Source organism: Oncorhynchus tshawytscha, linkage group LG08, assembly GCF_018296145.1.
Source record: "Oncorhynchus tshawytscha isolate Ot180627B linkage group LG08, Otsh_v2.0, whole genome shotgun sequence".
Classification (NCBI taxonomy): Eukaryota; Metazoa; Chordata; class Actinopteri; order Salmoniformes; family Salmonidae; genus Oncorhynchus; species Oncorhynchus tshawytscha.
In genome coordinates this window covers 49,933,657-49,956,915 of record NC_056436.1, presented here as the reverse complement: position 1 = coordinate 49,956,915, position 23,259 = coordinate 49,933,657, and the positions used below count along the sequence as shown (strand labels likewise).

The 23,259-nt window shown below is 42.4% G+C and overlaps 1 protein-coding gene across 1 annotated transcript in view; it reads left to right on the top strand.

Annotated features, from left to right (window-relative positions):
- Positions 1–23,259, top strand: part of LOC112256364 (zinc finger DHHC-type palmitoyltransferase 9) — a 42,617-nt gene that overhangs the window by 4,386 nt on the left and 14,972 nt on the right. Inside the window, exon 2 of the mRNA XM_024429564.2 lies at positions 18,454–18,614. Coding sequence (XP_024285332.1) covers positions 18,454–18,614 — 161 coding nt within the window. The remainder of the gene's footprint in view (positions 1–18,453; positions 18,615–23,259) is intronic.

Genomic DNA, 23,259 nt, shown 5'->3' with positions numbered 1-23,259 from the left:
GGAGACCGTGCCACGCAACAGCTTGTGGGAGAACGTGCCACGCAAGAGCATGAAGACAATATTGATTAATGCGTATAAGGGCACAAAACCGAGTCCGACACAATCAACAATTGACTGTTTTTATATCTTGTAATTCATTTTTCCCACGTCTTATTTATGCAATATATCCTTTTGTAGTTCATGCACGGGTGCTTTTAATTTCACTTGTGCACCTGGCTGGTTATATTCTTTTAATTTCTACTTCGTCAAAAGAAGCTGTAACTGGACTTTATGAATTACTATAACTCGATTACTAATCGACTATGCAAGTAAAGTTGATCAAATGGATTATACTGTAATGTTTATTTTATTGTAAGGGAAGTTCAAATAGGCTATAGGCCTATGTTTTTTCTCTCTGCCATTGTAGAATTATACAGGACATATCCTTGACTTGAATTGATATATTTCCACTTTCTTCATGCAATTTATCCTTTACAATAGCAATATTTATCAAGGGTTGGTGCTCATGTGTTTGCACCTTGTGGGTGGATATGCATCTGATGCATATGCTAAATAAAGGGGACTTCCGGCAATGTTCTCTAGCAGGTACTTATAGGCTGAAAGGCCAGGCGGTTCTAGTGTTAACAGCTAATGCTAAGAAAGTATTTAGTTTTTGCTAGCCTGAGTTAGAATACCTCATGATAAGCTGCCGACCATAATATTTACCACGATGCTGTAGGTAGAAAGGGGGCAAAACGTTTTTCTCTCATTTGCATATTTTTGGTATTGAATGTTATCAGATCTTCATCCAAAACCTAATTTTTAAAGGTTGTTGCATATTCACTTTACCCCTATCTATATTAGGGCCAGGACGATACCAGTATCAAGGTACTCGTTAGTATCGTGGCAAAGAAAGAGAACACGAAGCGGAATGAACTTCTTTTGGAAAACAGCCCTTAATGTTGGAAACAAAAATCGTAATGTTGTCGTCGAGTCACATTTATTTTCCAAGCTATAACACACTATGTTACATAAAGCAGGTTTTTAAAGGACCAAAGAATTTGTTCTGATTCACATTTTTATTTTTGCCATGGAAAAAATATTGCGATATTACATTTTAAAAATATTGCGATATGTGACCGACCAGCTCAAATAGGTCTTATGTAGCAAAATGTTACATTTAGTTTTTTACATTGGATAGAATTAGAGACTCAGAGCTACAAAATGGTATATCATACATTACAGTTTTGCTACATTTTGCATTTAAAGTTGATAAACTTACTCTCCAGTAGTAGTACCAAAACATTCAAAGGCCATTTTCTCAAAAGTATGATAGAAAAAGTATGTATTCCCCTTATTTGTTGGACATGTAACAGTTATTTATGTCCTGCTCATGCTGTGTTTTATGGTCTCCACTCTAGCACTCTGCAGCTAATCTGGGTGTATGGTTTACTAGACATAGCTTGAGCTGACAACGACTTGGTGATACAAACCTAAAAGCTGGCATTCCATAGACAAGATGTGGTGTGTGTGACCCGAGAGAGAGAGAGCCTGGAAGAGTTTAGAACAATGCCTCGTCTCATCTTCCTGGCATCTGGGAAACTTAGCCGGGTTGGGGGTAAAACACCAATCTGTGTAGATAACCAAGGTGGCTTATGGGAGATGGAACCATTGTGACTAAGCATTTTTAGGTCCTATATAATATCAGTTTTTTTTTTCAGTTACTCTCAGTCCAGCTGTCAAGACTGTTGGGCTGACGGTTTCATTATTGCAATAATTATTCAATATTAAATATAGATGATTGTTTGAAGAAATTACCAAGTCTCTCTCAGTACTGCATTTCCACGACAAAAGCCCTTTGTCTCCATCCATTCAGCGTTGTTCACTCCCTCTTACGCTTTAGCCCCATCTATTTAACAGTCGACCCAAGCGTTCTGTACTAACAGCAGTCAAGCACCCCTCTAAAGACCTTTTTATTATACACAGATCCAAAATAGCAATTGATAGCAAATGTGTATTTTGAGGTTGTAACCGATTTACCATTTATTTTGGGACTGTTCTTATGTCAGAAGGTTGGAGTGAGTTAGATTTTTATTTTAAAATAAACTACTATTAATGTTAATTTGAAAGACTCTGATATTATGTTTTATTTTGATCCACATTATATGGACCTTATATAAACCTTACATTGTTTATTTTTCATGGCAGATTCTTTATCAATAAAATAAAGTGGGCGGAGAACAAACCCCTCTGAATTGTTTGAGAGAATTTAAATATTATTTAGAAATGATCAGTAAGTGTAAAAACAAAAAAGCAATACGTACCATAACTTTTTGACAATTTGAAAATAGATCTCTATGTAATACCCTTGTCTGTTAGGTTTATGTTTGTATAATAAAAAATAAAAAAACATTTTAAAAAAGCAGTCAGGCACCTAAGCAAACTTGCTAGCTTCTTCCAGACCCAAATGAAAGAACAGCTCACTGAACATTACTCGCCCTAGCAGAGCTGGTTGGGTTATGTTATCCAGAGTGTTGGTGACAGATTGCCTGTTCGTAAATTCAGTGCGTTTCGCTCTCAAAGCGTTCAAGCGTACACTGGAAGCTCTAGCCAAGGAGTAAGGTTGATCTGAGCATTCTGACCTCACAACGGCAGTCAAGCACCCAAGCTAATTGGCTAGTTTGCTAGCTACTTCCGGACACATAATGAGAGAACACCCCACTGACCATTTTACTCACCCTAGCAGAGCTAGTTAAGCTGTTATGTTAGAGTTGGTGACTAACTGTGCTGCTGGCAGCAATTTAATTATGCTTTTTTTTTGTCTACGTTTACTGACACCGGCCATATTCAACGGGTGTTGAGCGTTCGTAAATTCATCAGTTATTCTGCGCTCTAGCACACTCAGACAAGTCTTTTGTTAAGACATGTAGCTAGGGCCTCCCGGGTGGCGCAGGGGTCTAGGGCACTGCATCGCAGTGTTAGCTGTGCCACCAGAGACTCTAACTCCCTGTAAGAGTCTGTAATACCAACATGTTTTAAAGCAGACCACCATAATCCCTGTGTCCAAGAACACAAAGGTAACCTGCCTAAATGACTACCGACTCAGAGCACTGACTTCTGTAGCCATGAAGTGCTTTGAAAGGTTAGTCATGGCTCATATCAACACCATTATCCCAGAAACCCTAGACCCACTCCAATTTGCATACCGCCCCAACAGATCCACAGATGATGCATTCTCTATTGCACTCCACACTGCCCTTTAACACCTGGACAAAAGGAACACGTGTGAGAATGCTATTCATGGACTACAGCTCAGCGTTCAACACCATAGTACCCTCAAAGCTCATTACTAAGCTAAGGACCATGGGACTAAACACCTCCCCTGCAACTGGATCCTGGACTTCCTGATGGGCTACCCCCAGGTGTTAAAGGTAGCCACGCTGATCTTCATGCTGATCCTCAACATGGGACCCCTCAAGTGTGTGCTCAGCCCCCTCCTGTTCTCCCTGTTCACTCATGACTGCACAGGCAGGCACGACTCCAACACCATCAAGTTTGCCAATGACAACAGTGGTAGGCCAGATCATCAACAGCGTTGGCAGCTATAGGGAGGTCAGAGACATGACCATGTGGAGGACAACAACCTCTCCCTCAACGTGATCAAGACAAAGGAAATGATTGTGGACTACAGGAAAAGGAGGACCGAGCACGTCTATATTCTCATCGACGGGACTGTAGTGGAGCAGGTGGAGAGCTTCAGAGCTTCAAGTTCCTTGGCGTCCACATGACCAACAAACTACCATGGTCCAAGCACACCAAGACAGTCGTGAAGAGGGCACGACAGAACCTATTCCCCCTCAGGAGACTGAAAAGATTTGGCATGGTCCTCATATCCTCCAAAAGATCTACAGCTCGAGAGCATCCTGACGGGTTGCATCACTGCCTGGTATGGCAACTGCTCGGCCTCCGAATGCAAGGCACTACAGAGGGTAGTGCGTACGGCCCAGTACATCACTGGGGCCAAGCTTCCTGCCATCCAGGACCATTATACCGGGCGGTGTCAGAGGAAGGCCCTAAAAATTTTCAGACACCAGCCACCCTAGTCATAGACTGTTCTCTCTGCTACAGCACGACAAGCGGTACAGGAGAGCCAAGTCTAGATCCAGAGGCTTCTAAACAGCTTCTACCACCAAGCCATAAGACTCCTGAACATCTAATCAAACCCAGACTGTTAACTTTAACTCTACCTACATTTACAGTTGAGGTCGGAAGTTTGCAGACACCTTAGCCAAATACATTTAAACTTAGTTTTTCACAGTTCCTGACATTTTACACTAGTAAAAATATCTTGTCTTAGGTCAGTTAGGATCAGCACTTTTTTAAAGAATGGGTAATGTCAATAGTAGATTGATTTCAGCTTTTATATCTTTCATCACATTCCCAGTGGGTCAGAATTTTACATACACTCAATTAGTATTTGGTAGCATTGACTTTTTAAAATGGTTTAACTTGGCTCAAGCGTTTCGGGTAGCCTTCTACAAGCTTATCACAATAAGTTGGGTGAATCTTGGCCCATTGTTCCTGACAGAGCTGGTGTAACTGAGACAGATTTGTAGGCCTCCTTGCTAGGATTGAGGTCAGGGTGTTGTGATGGCCACTCCCATACCTTGACTTTGTTGTCCTAAAGCCATTTTGCCACAACTTTGGAAGTTTGCTTGAGGTCATTGTCCATTTGGAAGACCCATTTGTGACCAAGCTTTAACTTCCTGACTGTCTTGAGATGCTGCTTCAATATAGCCACATAATTGTCCTTCCTCATGATGCCATCTATTTTGTGGAGTGCACCAGTCCCTCCGCTGCAAAGCACCCCCACAACATGATGCTGCCACCCCCGTGCTTCACGGTTGGGATAGTGTTCTTCGGCTTGCAAGCCTCCCCTTTTTTCCTCCAAACGTAACGATGGTCATTATGGTCCAAACAGTTCTATTTTTGTTTCATCAGACCAGAGAACAATACTCCAAAAGTACTATCTATGACCCCATGTGCAGTTGCAAACCGTAGTTTGGCTTTTTTATTGCGGTTTTGGAGCAGTGGATTCTTCCTTGGTGAGCGGCCTTTCAGGCTATGTTGAGATAGGACTCGTTTTACTGTGGATATAGATACTTGTGTACCTGTTTCCTGCAGCATCTTCACAAGGTCCTTTGCTGTATTTCTGGGTTTGATTTGCACTTTTCGCACCAAAGTACGTTCAACTCTAGGAGACAAAATGTGTCTCCGTCCTGAGCGGTATGACAGCTGTGTGGTCCCGTGGTGTTTATACGTGTGTGCTATTGTTTGTACAGATGAACATGGTACCTTCAGGCGTTTGGAAATTGCTCCCAAGGATGAACCAGACTTGTGGTCTACAATTTGTTTTTCTGAGGTCTTGTCTGAGTTCTTTTGATTTTCCCATGATGTCAAGCAAAGAGGCACTGAGTTTGAAGGTAGGCCTTGAAATACATCCACAGGTACACCTCCAATTGACTCAAATGATGTCAATTAGCCTAACAGAAGCTTCTAAAGCCATGACATCACATTTTCTGGAATTTTCCAAGCTATTTAACAGCACAGTCAACTTTAGTGTATGTAAACATCTGACCCACTGCAATTGTGATACAGTTAATTATAAGTGAAATCTGTCTGTAAACAATTGTTTGATAAATGACTTGTCATGCACACAGATGTCCTAACCAACTTGCCAAAACTATAGTTTGTTAACAAGAAATTTGTGGAGTGGTTGTAAAACGAGTTTTAATGACTCCAACCTAAGTGTGTGTAATCTTCCGACTTCAACTGTACATATTACCTCAATTACCTTGACACCGGTGCTTCTGCACATCGACTCTGTACTGCTACCCCCTGTATGTAGCCTCACTTGTTATTTTACTGCTGCTCCTTAATTATTTATTACTTCTCTTTTTGGGGGTATTTTCTTAACTGCATTGTTGGTTAAGTGCTTGTGAGTGAGCATTACTGCATTACGGCGCATGTGACAAATACAATTTGATTATTCTAAAATTGTTTAAAGAATTTTTTTTTACTCAGCAGTCTACACAATACCCCATAACGACTAAGCGAAAAGGTAAAAAAAAAAAAACAGATACCTTATTTACGTAAGTATTCATACCCTTTGCTATGAGACTCGAAATTGAGCTCAGTTGCATCCTGTTTCCATTAAGCATCATTGTTTCTACAACTTGACTGGAGTCCACCTGTGGTAAATTCAATTGATTAGACATGATTTGAAATGGCGCACACCTGTGTCAGAGCTACGGTGAAGCATGGTGGTGGCAGTATCATGCTGTGGGGATGTTTTTCAGTGTCAGGTACTAGGAGACTAGCCGGGATCGAGGCAAAGATGAACGTAACAAAGTACAGTGAGATCCTTGATGAAAACCTGCTCAGGACCTCAGACTGGGGCGACGGTTTTAGAATAAGGCTGTAACGTAACAAATTGTGGAAAAAGTCTAGGTCTGAATACTGTACATATCTACCTCAATTTCCTCGTACCCCTGCACAGCGAATCTGTACTGGTACCCCGTGTATATAGCCAAGTTATCGTTACTCATTGTGTATTTATTCCTCGTTATTATTCTTCTCTCTGCATTGTTGGGAAGTGCCTGTAAGTAAGCAGTTCACTGTTAGTCTACGCCTGTTTACGAAGAAAGGGACAAATAACCTTTGGGATTTTGATGATATTCTAGCCGATGGACTCAAGTTTCACTATGTAATTCCACTAGACAGGGACCATTACTGCTAAGCTACTAGACCTAATGTAATCATCTAGTGGACTGCTGAGGAGCTACGGTAGTGGCTGCAGACTGCAGCTTCCTGTAGCCTCTGGGCCTACTGTGAGTGCCAAGCCCTTTCCATCTCTGTGTGCACTCACTGGGAGTTTGGGTTGTGTTAATTAGGCACCGCATGGAAGAAAACTGACTGAAACTGGGAGGGACTTTCTGGACTCCAATCAATAATCTATTTCACGTTGCAAAGCGTTTTAAAACATTTTGCCCTAATGAACATACCAAGTTCTCAGCTGAGTCCCCACATATGTAACTGTTGTCCGCCCCCAGGGCCGGAGTTGAGACTGATACCGATTCCACTAGCTTAGTGCCTGAGGTTGGACCAGGCCCAACAATGACTAATGGCGAGAGGGTTGTTAGCGTTTAGCACGCTATGTTCATATTACAATTGTCCCTCATGGGGGGGACGCCTGAATATTAACATGGATATTGCGCTGGAGAACAGGGGCTGTAATTCAGAACTCCATTACGGAGCAATTTGAGATGTATCTAATCTAGCCCTGTGATGGGCTAATGGAAATTTGCTGATGAGAGAGGCACAGTGGTTTTGATGCTTTTCAAGAGTCATGTTTGATAGATTAGCTTACTACCACGAACCAACAGCTACAGGCACTCTATTAGAAACTGAGAAGTGATACCTGGGATTTTTCACTTGCACTATACTATATATCTTAAGAGATGTCTGACATGGATGTCTAAATCTTTTAAAATGGCATCGATCATGGGTCCAAAAAAAGTCCATCTTCACCTAAAGAGATGTCTCTACTTAGGTTCCCATGGATCTAGCGTTGTCCCATGTGCTGTATGTGCATGACAATAGCGGAGTTGGTGACAGCACATTGTAGAGCAAGGCTGCCATGGATTATCTGTGGGATAGATTCTTCAGTCTCTGTGATTCTGGTTGGTGTCTGGCGAAGGTTTGACATTTCCTTATTTAGCAAGAATGTTACTAAACTAGTCTAACGGGAGTAGAGTGTCCACGGAAACTGCTCTTGGTGGCTGTGCTTTCATGGTTTTTCACCAATAAGACACTGGTCAGTGTAATCATCATTGGGGCGGCAGGGTAGCAGAGTGTTTATAGAGCGTTGGACTAGTAACCGGAAGGTTGCAAGTTCAAATCCCCAAGCTGACAAGGTACAAATCTGTCGTTCTGCCCCTGAACAGGCAGTTAATCCACTGTTCCGAGGCCGTCATTAAAAATAAGAATTTGTTCTTAGTAGTAGTCCTAATGAACATGCCTGACGGCTCATCCTGAATTTAATTACGCTGCTCTATCGATCACGCCATTGTCTGAAACTGCTATCCTAGAAGTTGTTTGCGCAGACCTCCCAAAATGAGTTTGGAGAGTCTCTAAACAGTCTAACCATTTCAGAATATCAAAGTTCTGTTTCGAGGACCAATCAGAACGGTCGATTGTGTTTTGCATTCTAGAAAATGTCAGGGAGGAAAGCCAGACTCATCATGGAGAAAAAAACGCTAGTTTAGCTGGAGCAATGTGGATGGGTAGTCAGGTTACTAATAAACATAAACTACTTCTGACAGCTCAAGGCCAACAACTTCAGTGGAATTCTATGATTGCATTACTCTCTGACCTCCCATCTTCGTTCTCCACCCACTAACTTTCCTTCCCTTGGGAATGAATTCACTGCTTTAAGGCCCTTCCTTTTAATGTGGATTTAGGATTAGAAAGAAGCAACAAGGCATAGATAGGGGAACAGAGAAGCAGTGTCCTCGTGAGTGGGCTGGACCCAGTCCAACAACAACAACCAACCAACCGGGTAGCCCTCTTATTACTAATCTCCAACCATCAGCAGTCCGGCAAGAGAGGCGCTCCCCTTGAAGAGTAGCTGTGCTAAATTGCGGAAATGAGCAACAAGTACACAACAGATGAGCCAAATTGGTAGAAACCATTGGTAGGATGAAGCAGTCTTTTCCCAGCGTTGATTCATATAATAGGATTCACGGCTTGTGTGGTCTTTGTACGTGGGCTTACTATTTCCTCAGTGCCCCTGCTCAGTAACATTTCACCATTTTGTTTATAATAGAATTTCAGACATCAAATTTATTGATATAGCCCTTTGTACATCAGCTGATATCTCAAAGTGCTGTACAGAAACCCAGCCTAAAACCCCAAACAGCAAGCAATGCAGGTGTAGAAGCACGGTGGCTAGGAAAAACTCCCTAGAAAGGCCAAAACCTAGGAAGAAACCTAGAGAGGAACCAGGCTATGTGGGGTGGCCAGTCCTCTTCTGGCTGTGCCAGGTGGAGATTATGACAGAACATGGCCAAGATGCTCAAATGTTCATAAATGACCAGCATGGTCAAATAATAATAATAACAGGCAGAACAGTTGAAACTGGAGCAGCAGCACGGCCAGGTGGACTGGGGACAGCAAGGAGTCATCATGTCAGGTAGTCCTATGATCCTAGGCCTCAGGTCCTCCGAGAGAAAGAAAGAGAATTAGAGAGAGCATACTTAAACTCACACAGGACACCGGATAGGACAGAAGTACTCCAGATATAACAAACTGACTCTAGCCCCCCGACACAAACTACTGCAGCATAAATACTGGAGGCTGAGACAGGAGGGGTCAGGAGACACTGTGGCCCCATCCGATGACACCCCCGGACAGAGCCAAACAGGAAGGATATAACCTCACCCACTTTGCCAAAGCACAGCCCCCTCACCACTAGAGGGATATCTTCAACCAAAAACGTACCATCCTGAGACCAGGCCGAGTATAGCCCACAAAGATCTCCACCACGGCACAACCCAAGGGGGGGGCGCCAACCCAGTCATGCATTTCAGTGGCGTTTGTGCTTTGAATGGGAGCTTACCTCTGTGGCAGAGAGCAAGGTTGTGTTTATTAGGGCATGTTTTAAAACAGAAAATGGAAATGAACATTTCTTATTTGACTAGGTTCCTCAGTTTGTCTGTTTTCTTCCATTTGGTACCAAATGAACAGGCTCAGGCTTTGATAGCAGTAGTGATGTGTGAGTAAATTCACTGGGGGAAGCCAATCCAGGGGAAAAAAGCCATATTACAACCTGTGTGGTGATGATAATTGAGTTGTTTGCTCTATAATCTGTTAGTACATATGTCTTGACACCGTGATGCACGACATGACTATATTTCTGTATCGACCTCGCTTTGTGCACGAGGGCATTGCCATGCGGAAACAGGAAAGGGCCTTCCCCAAACTGTTGCCACAAAGTTGGAAGCACAGAATCGTCTAGAATGTTCTATGCTATAGCGTTAAGATTTCCCTTCACTGGAACTAAGGGGCCTAGCCCGAACCACGAAAAAACAGCCCCAGACCTATATTCCTCCTTAACCAAACTTCACAGTTGGCACTTTGCATTATGGCAGGTAGCGTTCTCCTGGCATCCGCCAAACACAGATTCGTCCGTCGGACTGCCAGATGAAGTTTTATTCATCCCTCCAGAGAACGTTTCCACTGCTCCAGACTCCAATGGCGGCGAGCGTTTACACCACTCCTGCCGACGCTTGGCATCGCACAGGGTGGTCTTAGGCTTGTGTACGGCTGCTTGGCCATGGAAACAAGTTTCGTGAAGCTCCCGACTAACAGTTATTGTGCTGAAGTTGCCTCCAAATGCAGTTTGGAATAAGATGTTCGACTAGCAGGTCTCCACATACTTTTGGTCACGTAGTGTACATTCAGCCCCTTGCGAATTGAAGGAAATGTGTGTGAAACAAAATAATAATCATATTTTTTTGGGGTAAGCCTGGCTTCCCTTGGCATCCATGAATACATGCCAGTTTTTTTAGTCATTTAGCTTTCTGAACTGAAGGCCTGGCTGTGTGTGTCCTCATGGACCTGCGTACAGTGCATGTGTGAGTGATGAAGCAGGAGCATGGCACACAAGGGCAGTGTATCATCTGTGTTTGCCCATATAACTGAGAGCGTGAGCATGTGTGCGTGTCCTGTGTAGGGGGTGTATGGCGTCCGGGGGGGATGTATGGCGTCCGGGGTGTGTACCTAGCCTAGCAGAGCGGTGCTTGTCAGCTCCCTCATATATCGTGTGTGTGTGTGTGTGTGTGTGTGTGTGTGTGACGAGGAAGGAAGGCGAGAGAGAAGCGCACTGCCAAGTGCTGACCTTGCAGTCTGATTCTGGCCAGAGGATCTAGTAACAGGCCCCAAGGTCTCCCAGGCATCCATTTCTTTCTTTCTCGCTCTTTCTCCTGCCTGCGTTCTTGCTCATATATGCTTGCTTGTTTTAACATCCTTGTAAATTGATTCCTGTTCAAAAACATTTTTTTTTTTCCCCTTAAGCCCTAAAACTAAATCTAGCCTCTCATTGTAACACTCGCCCTAATTGTTACCCTTCTGAAAACAGCCAAACAGAGGGAAAATCCATTAATTTGTCTGTTTCCCTGCCTAATAAACACGAGCCATGCAGTAAAATCCCTAATTTATATTCAGCTTCTTGGAAACCATTCTGTATCAAGCTCCCATGACAATGAGCACGGTTGTGTTCAGTAGGGCACAATGTAACACCATTTCTAAAACGGGAAATGAAAATGATTCGTCAAGGTTTTTTGTGCCTAATGAACATAACCCAGTCAATGCGCTTATTTATTTTTTTATTCAGCTGGGAAAACCTACTGTATCTACTTCCAATAACAATGGAGTCTTTGTTGACTAAAAGCTTGCTTATGGTTTCAGGTTGTGTCGATATAGGACTAGTTTTACTGTGGATATAGATACTTGTTGTTGTGTTTTATGTGAATTTGAGTGAAATGATCCTGTTCGTATTTGTACTTCAATACAAGCAGGTGAGCTAGGGACGCACACTTAATACATATTTGCCTCCTCATCAAAGTGCTGTGTAATGGATGACAGCTGCCACTATTCTCCCAAGAGATGTCTTCTGTCTGATGTCAAATTTTAAAGGCCTGGACTCAGGTGCGCGTACTGCCTCGTAGCCACTTTGGCAGCATTTTGGGTCTTACGGTTTCAGTCCCTTCCCAATTTGTAGATCGATGTGTATTACATCCTAAAATGGTCAGAAGTAGTGCACTGTTGGGGATAGGGTGCTATTTGGGACACAACCAATGTTTTGCAGTTGCTTGTATTGTCGGAAAATCTGTTCCTTTTTCCTCTCTCTGTCGGAGGTAACTGGTGTGGTATTTCATGTTTCTGGAATCAAATTGTTATTATCTGATTAATTCAACACTTTGTTCTGCTCCACTGTGTTCCAACTTTGTTGCTGATTCAACTTTTTTTCTGACTAAGATCAGACCGTTTTCAATTCCGAACGCACATAAATTAAGATTGTCCTTAAGACACCACAATTGTTTAGTAAACTAAAGTTCATTATTCAGCTTTAATGTAATTTTATGCCACTAAAATGCACCTTTACTGTCGGTTGGGATTATTTCTTATTGTTTTAATGGGGTGTTTCCAGCCAGCACTTTGTCTTGTGGCCATAGCTGAAAGTCTCAAGCAAATATGTCAGGAGGATAACTGGGCACACGCATTGTGGAAAGTTAATGTAGAAATATACTATCTAGAACAAACATGAAGGAATCGTATACTACTGAACGTGTTGCGATGACTGTGAATGAGATCTCTGGGGCCTCACTCACTGGGGCCTCTGGAACTATTTCCTGTGGGCATCTGAAAGAGAGAAGCAGCCAATGTAATTTGTGGGCTCTCTGTTTCTCACCAGTGCCCAAGAAAGAGTGAGTGAGACAGAGGGAGAAAGTTGTGGGCAGACATCCTTACAAAAGATGTAAATTTCACAGCTGTCCCACTGCAGATCTGCTAGCGCAGCATTACGGTACACAAATCAATGGTATTGTGATTTCACTTCTGCTCTCCGACGGACGGCTAATGCCAACGTAAAGTTTAAAGACTGGGTAGGAAGTACTTAGGCATGACATATCCCTCTGATGCTCAGGCACGGTGGTGTTGCTCAGCATGAGGACTACTAATATTTGAAGTCTGCAACATCTCTACTTTAGAGAGCGTTCCACGTGCGAAGTACATGATGGGCTAGTTTCCCAGACAGATTTAGCCTAGTCCTGGGTTAAAATGCATGCTCAATGGAGATAGTGGGGCAAAAAAGTATTTAGTCAGCCACCAATTGTGCAAGTTCTCCCACTTAAAAAGATGAGCGAGGCCTGTGAAACTTTTGTTATTGACCAAATACTTATTTTCCACCATAATTTGCAAATAAATTCATTAAAAATCCTACAATGTGATTTTCTTGATTTTTTTTCTTCTCATTTTGTCTGTCATAGTTGAAGTGTACCTATGATGATAAATTACAGGCCTCATCTTTTTAAGTGGGAGAACTTGCACAATTGGTGGCTGACTAAATACTTTTTTGCCCCACCGTAAACAGTTGTTTTGTCCAGGAGTGGGTGTAATCTACGTTCAGGAAATGGGGCAGATACAGTTGAAGTCTGAAGTTTACATACACTTAGGTGGAGTCATTAAAATTCATCTTTCAACCACTCCACGAATTTCTTGTTAACAAACTATGGTTTGGCAAGTCGGTTAGGACATCTACTTTGTGCATGACACAAGTAATTTATCAAAAAATTGTTTACAGACAGATTATTTCACTTATAATTCACTGTATTACAATTCCAGTGGGTCAGAAGTTTACATAGACTAAGTTGACTGTGCCTTTTAAACAGCTTGGAAAATTCCAGAAAATGTGATGTCATGGCTATAGAAGCTTCTGATAGGCTAATTGACATCATTTGAGTCAATTGGTGTACCTGTGGATGTATTTCAAGGCTTACCTTCAAACTCAGTGCCTCTTTGCATGAAATCATGGGAAGATCAAAAGAAATCAGCCAAGACCTCAGAAAAACAATTATAGACCTCCAAGTCTGGTTCATCCTTGGGAGCAATTTCCAAAAGCCTAAATGTACCATGTTCATCTGTACAAACAAGAGTACACAACTATAAACACCATGGGACCACGCAGCCATCATACCGCTCAGGAAGGAGACTCGTTCTGTCTCCTAGAGATGAATGTACTTTGTTATGAAAAGTGCAAATCAAACCCAGAACAACAGCAAAGGACCCTGTGAAGATGCTGGAGGAAACGGGTACACGAGTATCTATATCCACAGTAAAACTAGTCCTATATCGACACAACCTGAAACCATAACTGCCATTAAAAAAAAGCCAGACTACGGTTTGCAACTGCACATGGGGACAAAGATCGTAATTTTTGGAGAAATGTCCTCTGGTCTGATGAAACAAAAATAGAACTGTTTGACCATAATGACCATCATTATGTTTAAAGGAAAAAGGGGGAGGCTTGCAAGTCAAACACCATCCCAAACGTGAAGCACGGGGGTGGCAGCATCATGTTGTGGGGGTGCTTTGCTGCAGGAGGGACTGGTGCACTTCACAAAATAGATGGCATCATAAGGTAGGAAAATGATGTGGATATATTGAAGCAACATCTCAAGACATCAGTCAGGAAGTTAAAGCTTGGTCGCAAATGGGTCTTCCAAGTGGACAATGACCCCAGGCATACTTCCAAAGTTGTGGCAAAATGGCTTAAGAACAACAAACGTCAAGCTAGTAGAGTGGCCATCACAAAGCCCTGATCTCAATCCCATAGAACATTTATGGGCAGAACTGAAAAAGCGTGTGCGAGAAAGGAGGCCTACAAACCTGACTCAGTTACACCAGCTCTGTCAGGAGGAATGGGCCAAAATTCACCCAACGTATTGTGGGAAGCTTGTGGAAGGCTACCTGAAACGTTTGAGCCAAATTAAACAATTTAAAGGCAATGCTACCAAATACTAATTGAGTGTATGTAAACTTCTGACCCACTGTGAATGTGATGAAAGAAATACAAGCTGAAATGAATCACTCTCTACTATTATTCTGACATTTCACATTCTTAAAAATAAAGTAGTGATCCTAACTGACCTAAGACAGGGAATATTTACTAGGATTAAATGTCAGGAAGTGTGGAAAAACTGAGTTTAAATGTATTTGGCTAAGGCCTATGTAAACTTCTGACTTCAACTATGTCTCCAACTGATAATTGAGCCCGTTTCATCGACACCTCAACACAAAGGGAACAGTTCTTGTTACTTAACGAGTCCTGTACATATCCTCTCCCCTGTGTGTGTGTGAAGTTCAATGGTTCAAAGTCTAGATTAGAGAGCCCTCATGCAAATGTCCCTTCCCCTCCAGTAGTTAAAAGTTGGAAGTGAACTTCTCACTCTGCATCAGTTAGCTATTCTAATTGGTTCCAGGTAAGGGTGGTGCCTTTGCATTGCAAACATTTCCAGGGGTGATATGTTATCTCTGCTTCCAAGAATTGGCTGTTACAAGCTCAGCCTCGTGTTAGGAAAGTGTGCGATACCTTTTACAGGGTCCATAGCATGCATGAATGATGGGCTCTTGGTCCAATTCTAAAGGGATAGAGCAGCGAAATTACAGATTTAGATACCGGTATCTTAAATGAATTGTGTTGCTCAATGACTCGATTAATTCAAATGTATGTTTTAGAGGCATTTGGAACATCGCACTATCGCAAGAATCAAGAATTTTATATATTTTTGGGTCCCAGTGAGGGAGATGAAGAACAAACAAAATAATGTATTAAGAGAATATATTAAGAATTACATTAAATAATCTTGAGATTTCCCAGAGCCAAATAATACTGAACTCTGAATCTGATCATGAGTGTTGAGTCTGAACCTGAGTTGACTACGCTGTTGACGTAATAAATATACATGGCCATGCTTAAATTTGACTGGTTTATCGCATCGTTTAAAAAAAATGATTGACACAACAAGGGATAATAACCACTAGAGCCTGGCCGATATGGGATTTTTGGATCTGGTTTTTAGAATGGAAATATTTACCGATGACCGTTATATCTGTCGATTTTATTATTCTAGCTGGAATGGGGGAACTATGGATTGCTCTTAAAACAGCCGTACAAAGATAAGCAGAAAGAACATTTTAATGTAAGCACCACAAAAAAAATTGGAGCGCCAGAAATATTTTTTTCTATTTTGAACAACTGTTACTCCAGTGAAAGGAGGATAAACCGCATCGATTCCAGCAAAAAAAGATGCTTGGGCTCTGAAGACTGAGCTGCCTCATGCTAGCCAGCTGGAAAAACAACAACGGGACACACTTTCAATGTTTTGGTGTTTTAATCAATAGTAGGGCTGTAAACCACTGAATTAGTTCATTCTCTTCTCCGACTGGTGTAGTTATGTTGGGGGATTATGTCCGGTCTTTTTTTTTAGCTTTTTCTCCGCATTTTATATATGTCCTTTTCGGTGGATTTAAATGTTGATACAAATATTATCGGTTTATATCGGTCAACCTTTAAAAAAAAAATATTTTATTTTTATCGTTCAGGCTCTAAGAGCCACCCAAAGCCAAATGTATGGCTATGGTACCACCCTGGTTTTGGCTACTGGTAATGTCCAGGAATTCCAAGTGTGACTAGAATGCTCAACCAGTCATCAGTGCTGGAATTATACATAATTGACACTGCGAGAGGGCTGAGACCAAGCTTCCTTTTCCTGCCTCCCTTTCCGTTCTCTTAATTCACTTCCTGTCCTCTGACTCTGCAGTAATTTAGCAAGCTCTAGGCAACTGTCTCAGGGCTTGAACCAGTGGAAATCTATATTGATTGTATGGATCTCTCCCTTATATTTTTCCATTTAGTGTAGAAAAGGTAGCCTGATCCCAGATCTGTTTGTGCGGTCTTGCCAACTCATATGGTCGTTGTCAAGGCAAAGGAGTTGAACACACCGCAAAAACAGATCTGGAACAAGGTACTGGGGGAAACATATCGGACCTGTCCTGCAAGTATGGCACCAGTTTGCAAACGTACCCGTCTAATCTACATAGTGCCTTTTGCTCTACTAAGAGTTAAAAGGAATACGTCCTGAAATCAAGTCAATTTGCATAATGTGAAAGGAACTAAAAGGATCATTGTTACCCTGTATTTTGTTGGCTCACTCTTGTACACTGTAGCTACACCCCTCCCCTTTTAACCTTTTCCTCCCTCTTACAGTATGTTTCCACTGTGGTGTAGGACAGTGTTTGAGTCAGCATAAAATGGCACCCAAACAAAAAGAGGAAATTGAACATTTTAAATGGGAACTGAAAATGACAGTCGGTGTCTTGGGGCTTACATCACAACAGCATTTGTACCAGACTGAGTTGGGAGAATGTTTGTTTTTGAACTAGAAATAATCTTCTTGGATTGATAGTGTTTGGGGATTTTGTCAGGAGATCCAGTCTATATATATCTGGATCCACTAGAAATCTGGTGATTTGAAAAAATGATTTCCTTTATACATACCTCTTGCATAATCAAACCTATATCCTGTTACACCAGGGTTTTGCAAACTCTGTCCTCCCGACCTCAAGGTGTGCACATTTTTGTTTTTTGCTCTACCACTACACAGCTGATTTTTCAACTAATCATCAAGTAGTGTTATGGCAAAAAAACTAAACGTGCCCTTTGGGGATCCCGAGGACAGAGTTTGGGAAACTCTGTATTACACCATTTTGCTCATGGGCACTGTGAAAAACACTCATGATGACTCATCACCCATGCGCTGTCTAACATGAAATACTCAGGATTTCTGCCCTGTCTGACCCCCTCTTCTTTCCAATGCTCCCTTCACAATGAATTCCATGTGGCATGTATAGCTCACAATGTATTATAAATGTGCTGCTAATTCATTATGAAGAGGGAAATGTTACCATAATATATTACCCTTACATTATGGATGTGTGATCTCTTCGCATGGGGAAGGAGGAGAGAAGTGCAGCTTTTCTATTAATAGCTCAATGCAGTGGCCTACGGCGCTTACCAATCTGCCGCAGCACTTTACAGACCACCTTCGCCCCCGTGAAGGGGAAAAAGGGCCTTTTTTAGAGGGGCATCCTGGCTGCAGAATGGTATCCCTACTCTATTGTCTGTTTACGGGTGCCAACTGGTTTTATGTTAATGAAGCACCCCCTCCCCCTACAGTGTGTGAGCATTCGGAAGAGTAAACACGGTCTCCGGGCTGTTGTTGATTCTTGAGCCGTAGCTGCAATGCGCGCGTGTGTGTGGCCCTAGGGGAAGGGTTGCAGACCAGACGGCCCTAACAGCACAGTTGCGACAGTGACCTTCTGAGCACGGCTCTACAAGAATGTGTACAGGCTTGTTTCTCAGTGCCGACTGTGCAGCGCTTTTGTTGACAATGATGGGACGCTAATACCCTCTCGTGTATAAGCAGAGGGATTCTTCCACCCCCGATGAAGTTATCTTCGCAGCCATATTGTTGTGCTGCCATAAAAGGAAAAATAGATTAGCTCCTGGGTTATGTAAATACATATTTTATATCAGATGAGGAGCATTAGTTTTGGTATGAAATTGAAGGCAAGAAATTGTAATTTCCCACTAAATTCATGAGAATTTGCATCAACATAACTAAACAGAATTATCACCATGGCACGAACTATCCTGCTTTAGCTTAATGTTTTATGGGTCAATCGTATTATAATCATTCAGTAAGGAGTATTATTAAGAGACAACATTGTGTGGTACTTGTGTGTGTGCTTGAATATTGCTATTAACCTATGGTCCTCTTCTCACATCTGCAGATGCCCATACCTGGCAACCCACCTGTCCCCTGCCATCCCGGTCTTCGCTATTGTCCTCTTCCTCTTTGTCATGGCCATGCTGCTAAGGACCAGCTTCAGTGACCCGGGGGTGTTGCCGCGCGCCCTCCCCGAGGAGGCCACCTTCATTGAGATGGAAATTGGTGAGTAGTTGATCCATACCTGTGTCATCATAATAATAATTCACACCCATGCCTCCCTCATTCTTCCATAAGCCCTGTCTAGAAAAAAAACCTTAGGTGAGGGTTCCCCAACTTGCAGGTTGAATTTGGCCGGCGGGAGATTTTATTTATTGTAAAAACACCAGCAAATCAGTTCCAAGTGGTTGTCATTTTGGGAATCTGTCCCAAAGTATCCTGTGTAATAGAGAGACACGTGATCGGATACAAATGTAAGCAAGGTTTGACATGATTATGTTTTGGTCAAACATAATATCTGTTTGGGCTTCTTGCAATCAATTTGCAGTCTACAAAATATTCAAAATTATGTTATTCTTCTGAATCTGGTTGATCAAATCAAAGTTTATTTGTCACGTGCGCCGAATACAACAGGTGTAGTAGACCTTACAGTGAAATGCTTACTTACAGGCTCTAACCAAAAGTGCAAAAAAAGGTATTAGGTGAACAATGGGTAAATCAATAAAACAACAGTACAAAGACTGGAAAATAAAAGTAGCGAGGCTACATACAGACACTGGTTAGTCAGGCTGATGATCCCTGCCCTAGTCCAACCCCCCTAAATGTTTCTATTCGAAACCTAAACTGGATCAACGTAGTGTGACACTTCTGTAGTTCTGAAAGAATTCCATCTAGCTATCTAGCCAATCGGAGAGCAAGGTGGAGCTACTATCATGCTGGCCATACCGATCTAATCCTTTGATGTACATGAAATGCCTAAGGGTTTAAAGCTAGGGAGGTCACTTCCTGATATGGAACAAATGTCACCGGGTGGCCGGGGGAGGACTGTGAATTAGGAACCAAGCGAGGTCTAAAGCCTTCTAGGTGCATGAATAAAGTAGGTGTCAAGCAGCAGTGTGGAGACTAGAGGTCGATCGATTAATCGGAATGGCCGATTAATTAGTGGCGATTTCAAGTTTTCATAACAAACGGTAATCAGCATTTTTGGACATCGATTGTGACCGATTACATTGCACGCCATGAGGAGTGGCAGGCTGACTACCTGTTATGCGAGTGCAGCAAGGAGCCAAGGTAAGTTGCTAGCTAGCATTAAACTTTATCTTATAAAAAACAATCAATCTTAACATGATCACTAGTTAACTACACATGGTTGATGATATTACTAGTTTATCTAGCTTGTCCTGCGTTACATATAATCGATGTGGTGCCTGTTAATTTGTCATTGAATCACAGCCTACGGGTGATTTAACAAGCGCATTTGTGAAAAAAGCACTGTCTTGCACCAATGTGTACCAAACCATAAACATCAATGCCTTTCTTAAAGTCAAAACACAAGTGTATATTTTTAAACCTGCATATTTAGTTAATATTGCCTGCTAACATTAATTATTTTTAACGAGGGAAATTGTCAATTTTTTTGCGTTCTGTGCAAGCTGAGTCAGGGTATATGCAGCAGTTTGGGCCGCCTGGCTCGTTGCGAACTCTGTGAAGGCCATTTCTTCCTAACAAAGACTAATTAATTTGCCAGAATTTTACATAATTATGACTTAACATTGAAGGTTGTGCAATGTAACAGCAATATTTAGATTTATGGATGCCACCCATTAGATAAAATAAGGAATGGTTCCGTATTTCACTGAAAGAATAATAAGCATTTTGTTTTCGAAATGATAGTTTCCGGATTTGACCGTATTAATGACCTACGGCTCATATTTCTGTGTGTTATATTATAATTAAGTCTTTGATTTGATAGAGCAGTCTGACTGTGCGGTGGTAGGCAGCAGTAGATTTGTAAGCATTTATTCAAACAGCACTTTCATGCATTTGCCAGCAGCTCTTCGCTGTGCTTCAAGTATTGCGCTGTTTATGACTTCAAGCCTATCAACTCCCGAAATTAGGCTGGCAATAAAGTACCTATTAGAACATCCAATAGTCAAGGGTATATGAAATACAAATGTTATAGAGAGAAATAGTCCTATAATAACTACAACCTAAAACTTCTTACCTGGGAATATTGACGATTCATGTTAAAAGGAACCACCAGCTTTCATATGTTCTGAGCAAGGAACTTAAACATGAGCTTTTTTACATGGCACATATTGCACTTTTACTTCTCCAACACTTTGTTTTTGCATTATTTAAACCAAATTGAACATGTTTCATTATTTATTTGAGACTAAATTGATTTTATTGATGTATTATATTAAGTTAAAATACGTGTTCATTCAGTATTGTTGCAATTGTCATTATTATATATAAATCGACCGATTTAATCGGTATAGTCTTTTTTTAGTCCTCCAATAATCAGTATTGGTGTTGAAAAATCAGTCGGTCGACATCTAGCAGAGACCAGAGCTTCAGCCTGTTGTTTTAATTCGTGTTTGTTATGCTTTCTATCGCTAAAGGTTCATCTTCCATGCTGTTCTGAGCTCATCCCCTAGTCAGATTTATTTTCTCCAATCTGAAGTGTACTGTTTCAAGCCTTGACGTAGTTTGAATTCATTGGTTTGGCCCTACAGCGAAGCATTGTGACGTTCTCTATCTAAACAACATTAGCACAGGCACTAATTATGAAGGCACAACCAAATAGGGATATTTTGCAGACAATCTTCCTATGTTACTTTGTATAACCTAGCCAGATGTGGGTCTGAATGAACTTGCTGCACATGCATGTAATGGCTTTTGTTTTGATTACCTGACCGCTCCCTAGTGGACTATCCACATTTTTTGCCATTATTTCAGCCAGCTTCTCTTTTCTATCTCTTGAGGAAAAAGCCGGTCTCCTCTGCAATAGCCATGCCACAGCCCAACCCTCCCTCCCTCTCTAGCTGTTCAGTGTGCAGCCTCTCTGTCTGAGCGGTGAAGATTCACATTGCCCTCCATGTGTCCCTATTCTCTCTCGTTACGGTCTAGAGGCGTGGGTGGGGGGGGACTGGTAAGAGGTCCTCTCCAGATGACAGGACAAGGCTGTAAATGATTGCCGCTGCTGCAGGTTGTCCACTGGAAGTGCCTGGGCTGGCAGCATTCCCTTTGTCACGGCTTTGACTCGAGCGTTCCAGTCAGAAAACACTGAGATGCATGCTAACGGCTATTGGGCTAACATGCTATTGCCTATTGGGATGATATGCTCCCTTTGTGACTGCTCTGACACAGGCCTTCCAGTCTGACTCCAGTCTGATCCATGCTAATGGATTTTTAGCTAACATGTTAGCCCAACTTACTGTTGGGCTAACATGCTATTAACTGTTGGGCTAACATGCTAATGAATTTGGGATAACGTTCTCATATTTGGGCTAGCAATGGCACTACTTAGAACAGCGAGGCCGTTCAGTTTGTGTGACATTACCTTGTTTAGCAGATGGAATATGTTGAGCCACAGATTGCTTTGTTGGCGTGCATCGATCCTTCCCTGATAACTTATTCTTGACACACTCAAACCGGTGTCCCTGGCACATACTACCATAGCCCGTTCGAAGGCGCTTAAATATTTTGTCATGCCCATTCACCCTCTGAATGGCAGACATACACAATCGATGTCTCCTCCCCTTCATCTACACTGATGTGAAGTGGATTTAACAGGTGACATCAATAAGGGATCATAGCTTTCAACTGGATTCACATGGTCAGTCTGTCATGGAAAGAACAGAACAGTACAGTCAGTGTACAAGGAGTACTGGTACCGGGTACGAGGTAGTTGAGGAAATATGTACATGTAGGTAGGGGTAAAAGTGACTAGTCAATCAGGATGGATAACAGAGTAGCAGCAGTGTGTATGTGGTGTCAATATACGTGTGTGGTGTCAATATACGTGTGTGTGTGGGCAGAGTCCAGTGAGTGTGCATAAAAAGGGGGTCAATGCTTGCACTCCAGTACCACTGTAGCAGAGTGTGTCTTGGGTGGCTGTAGTCTTTGACAATTTTTAGGGCCTTCCCTCTGACACTGTCTAGTATTGAGGTCCTGGATGTCAGGGACTGTCCCCAGTGATGTACTGGGCTGTACAGTTGGATGCCAAGCAGTTTCCATACCAAGCGGTGATGCAGATAGGCAAGATGCTCTCAATGGTGCAGCTGTAGAGCTTGAAGAGGATCTGAGGGCCCATGCCAAATCTTTTCAGCCTCTTTAGGGGAAGAGCCCTCCTTTTTCCTGTAGTCCACGATCCGCTCCTTTGTCTTGCTCATGTTGTGAGAGAGGTTGTTGTCCTGGTGCCACACCGCCAGATCTCTGACCTCCCTATAGGCGGTCTCGTCGTTGTCGGTGATCAGGCCTACCATCGTTGTGTCATCGGCAAACTTTTTTATAATGATGGCGTTAGAGTCGTGCGCAACAACACTGTCGTGGATGAACAGGGACTATGCACACACCCCTGAGGGGCCCCCGTGTTGAGGGTCAGCGTGGCGGGTGTGTTGTTGCCTACCCTCACCACCTAGGAGCAGTCCATCAGCAAGTATAGGATCCAGTTGCAGAGGGAGGTGTTCAGTCCCAGGGTCCTTAGCTTAGTGATGAGCTTGGAGGTCACTGTGGTGTTGAACACTGAGCTTTAGTCCATGAACAGCATTCTCACAAAGGTGTTCCTTTTGTCCAAGTGGGAAAGGTCAGTGTGGAGTGCAATAGAGATTGCGTCACCCAGATGGGCACGGATGTTTTGAGCCCA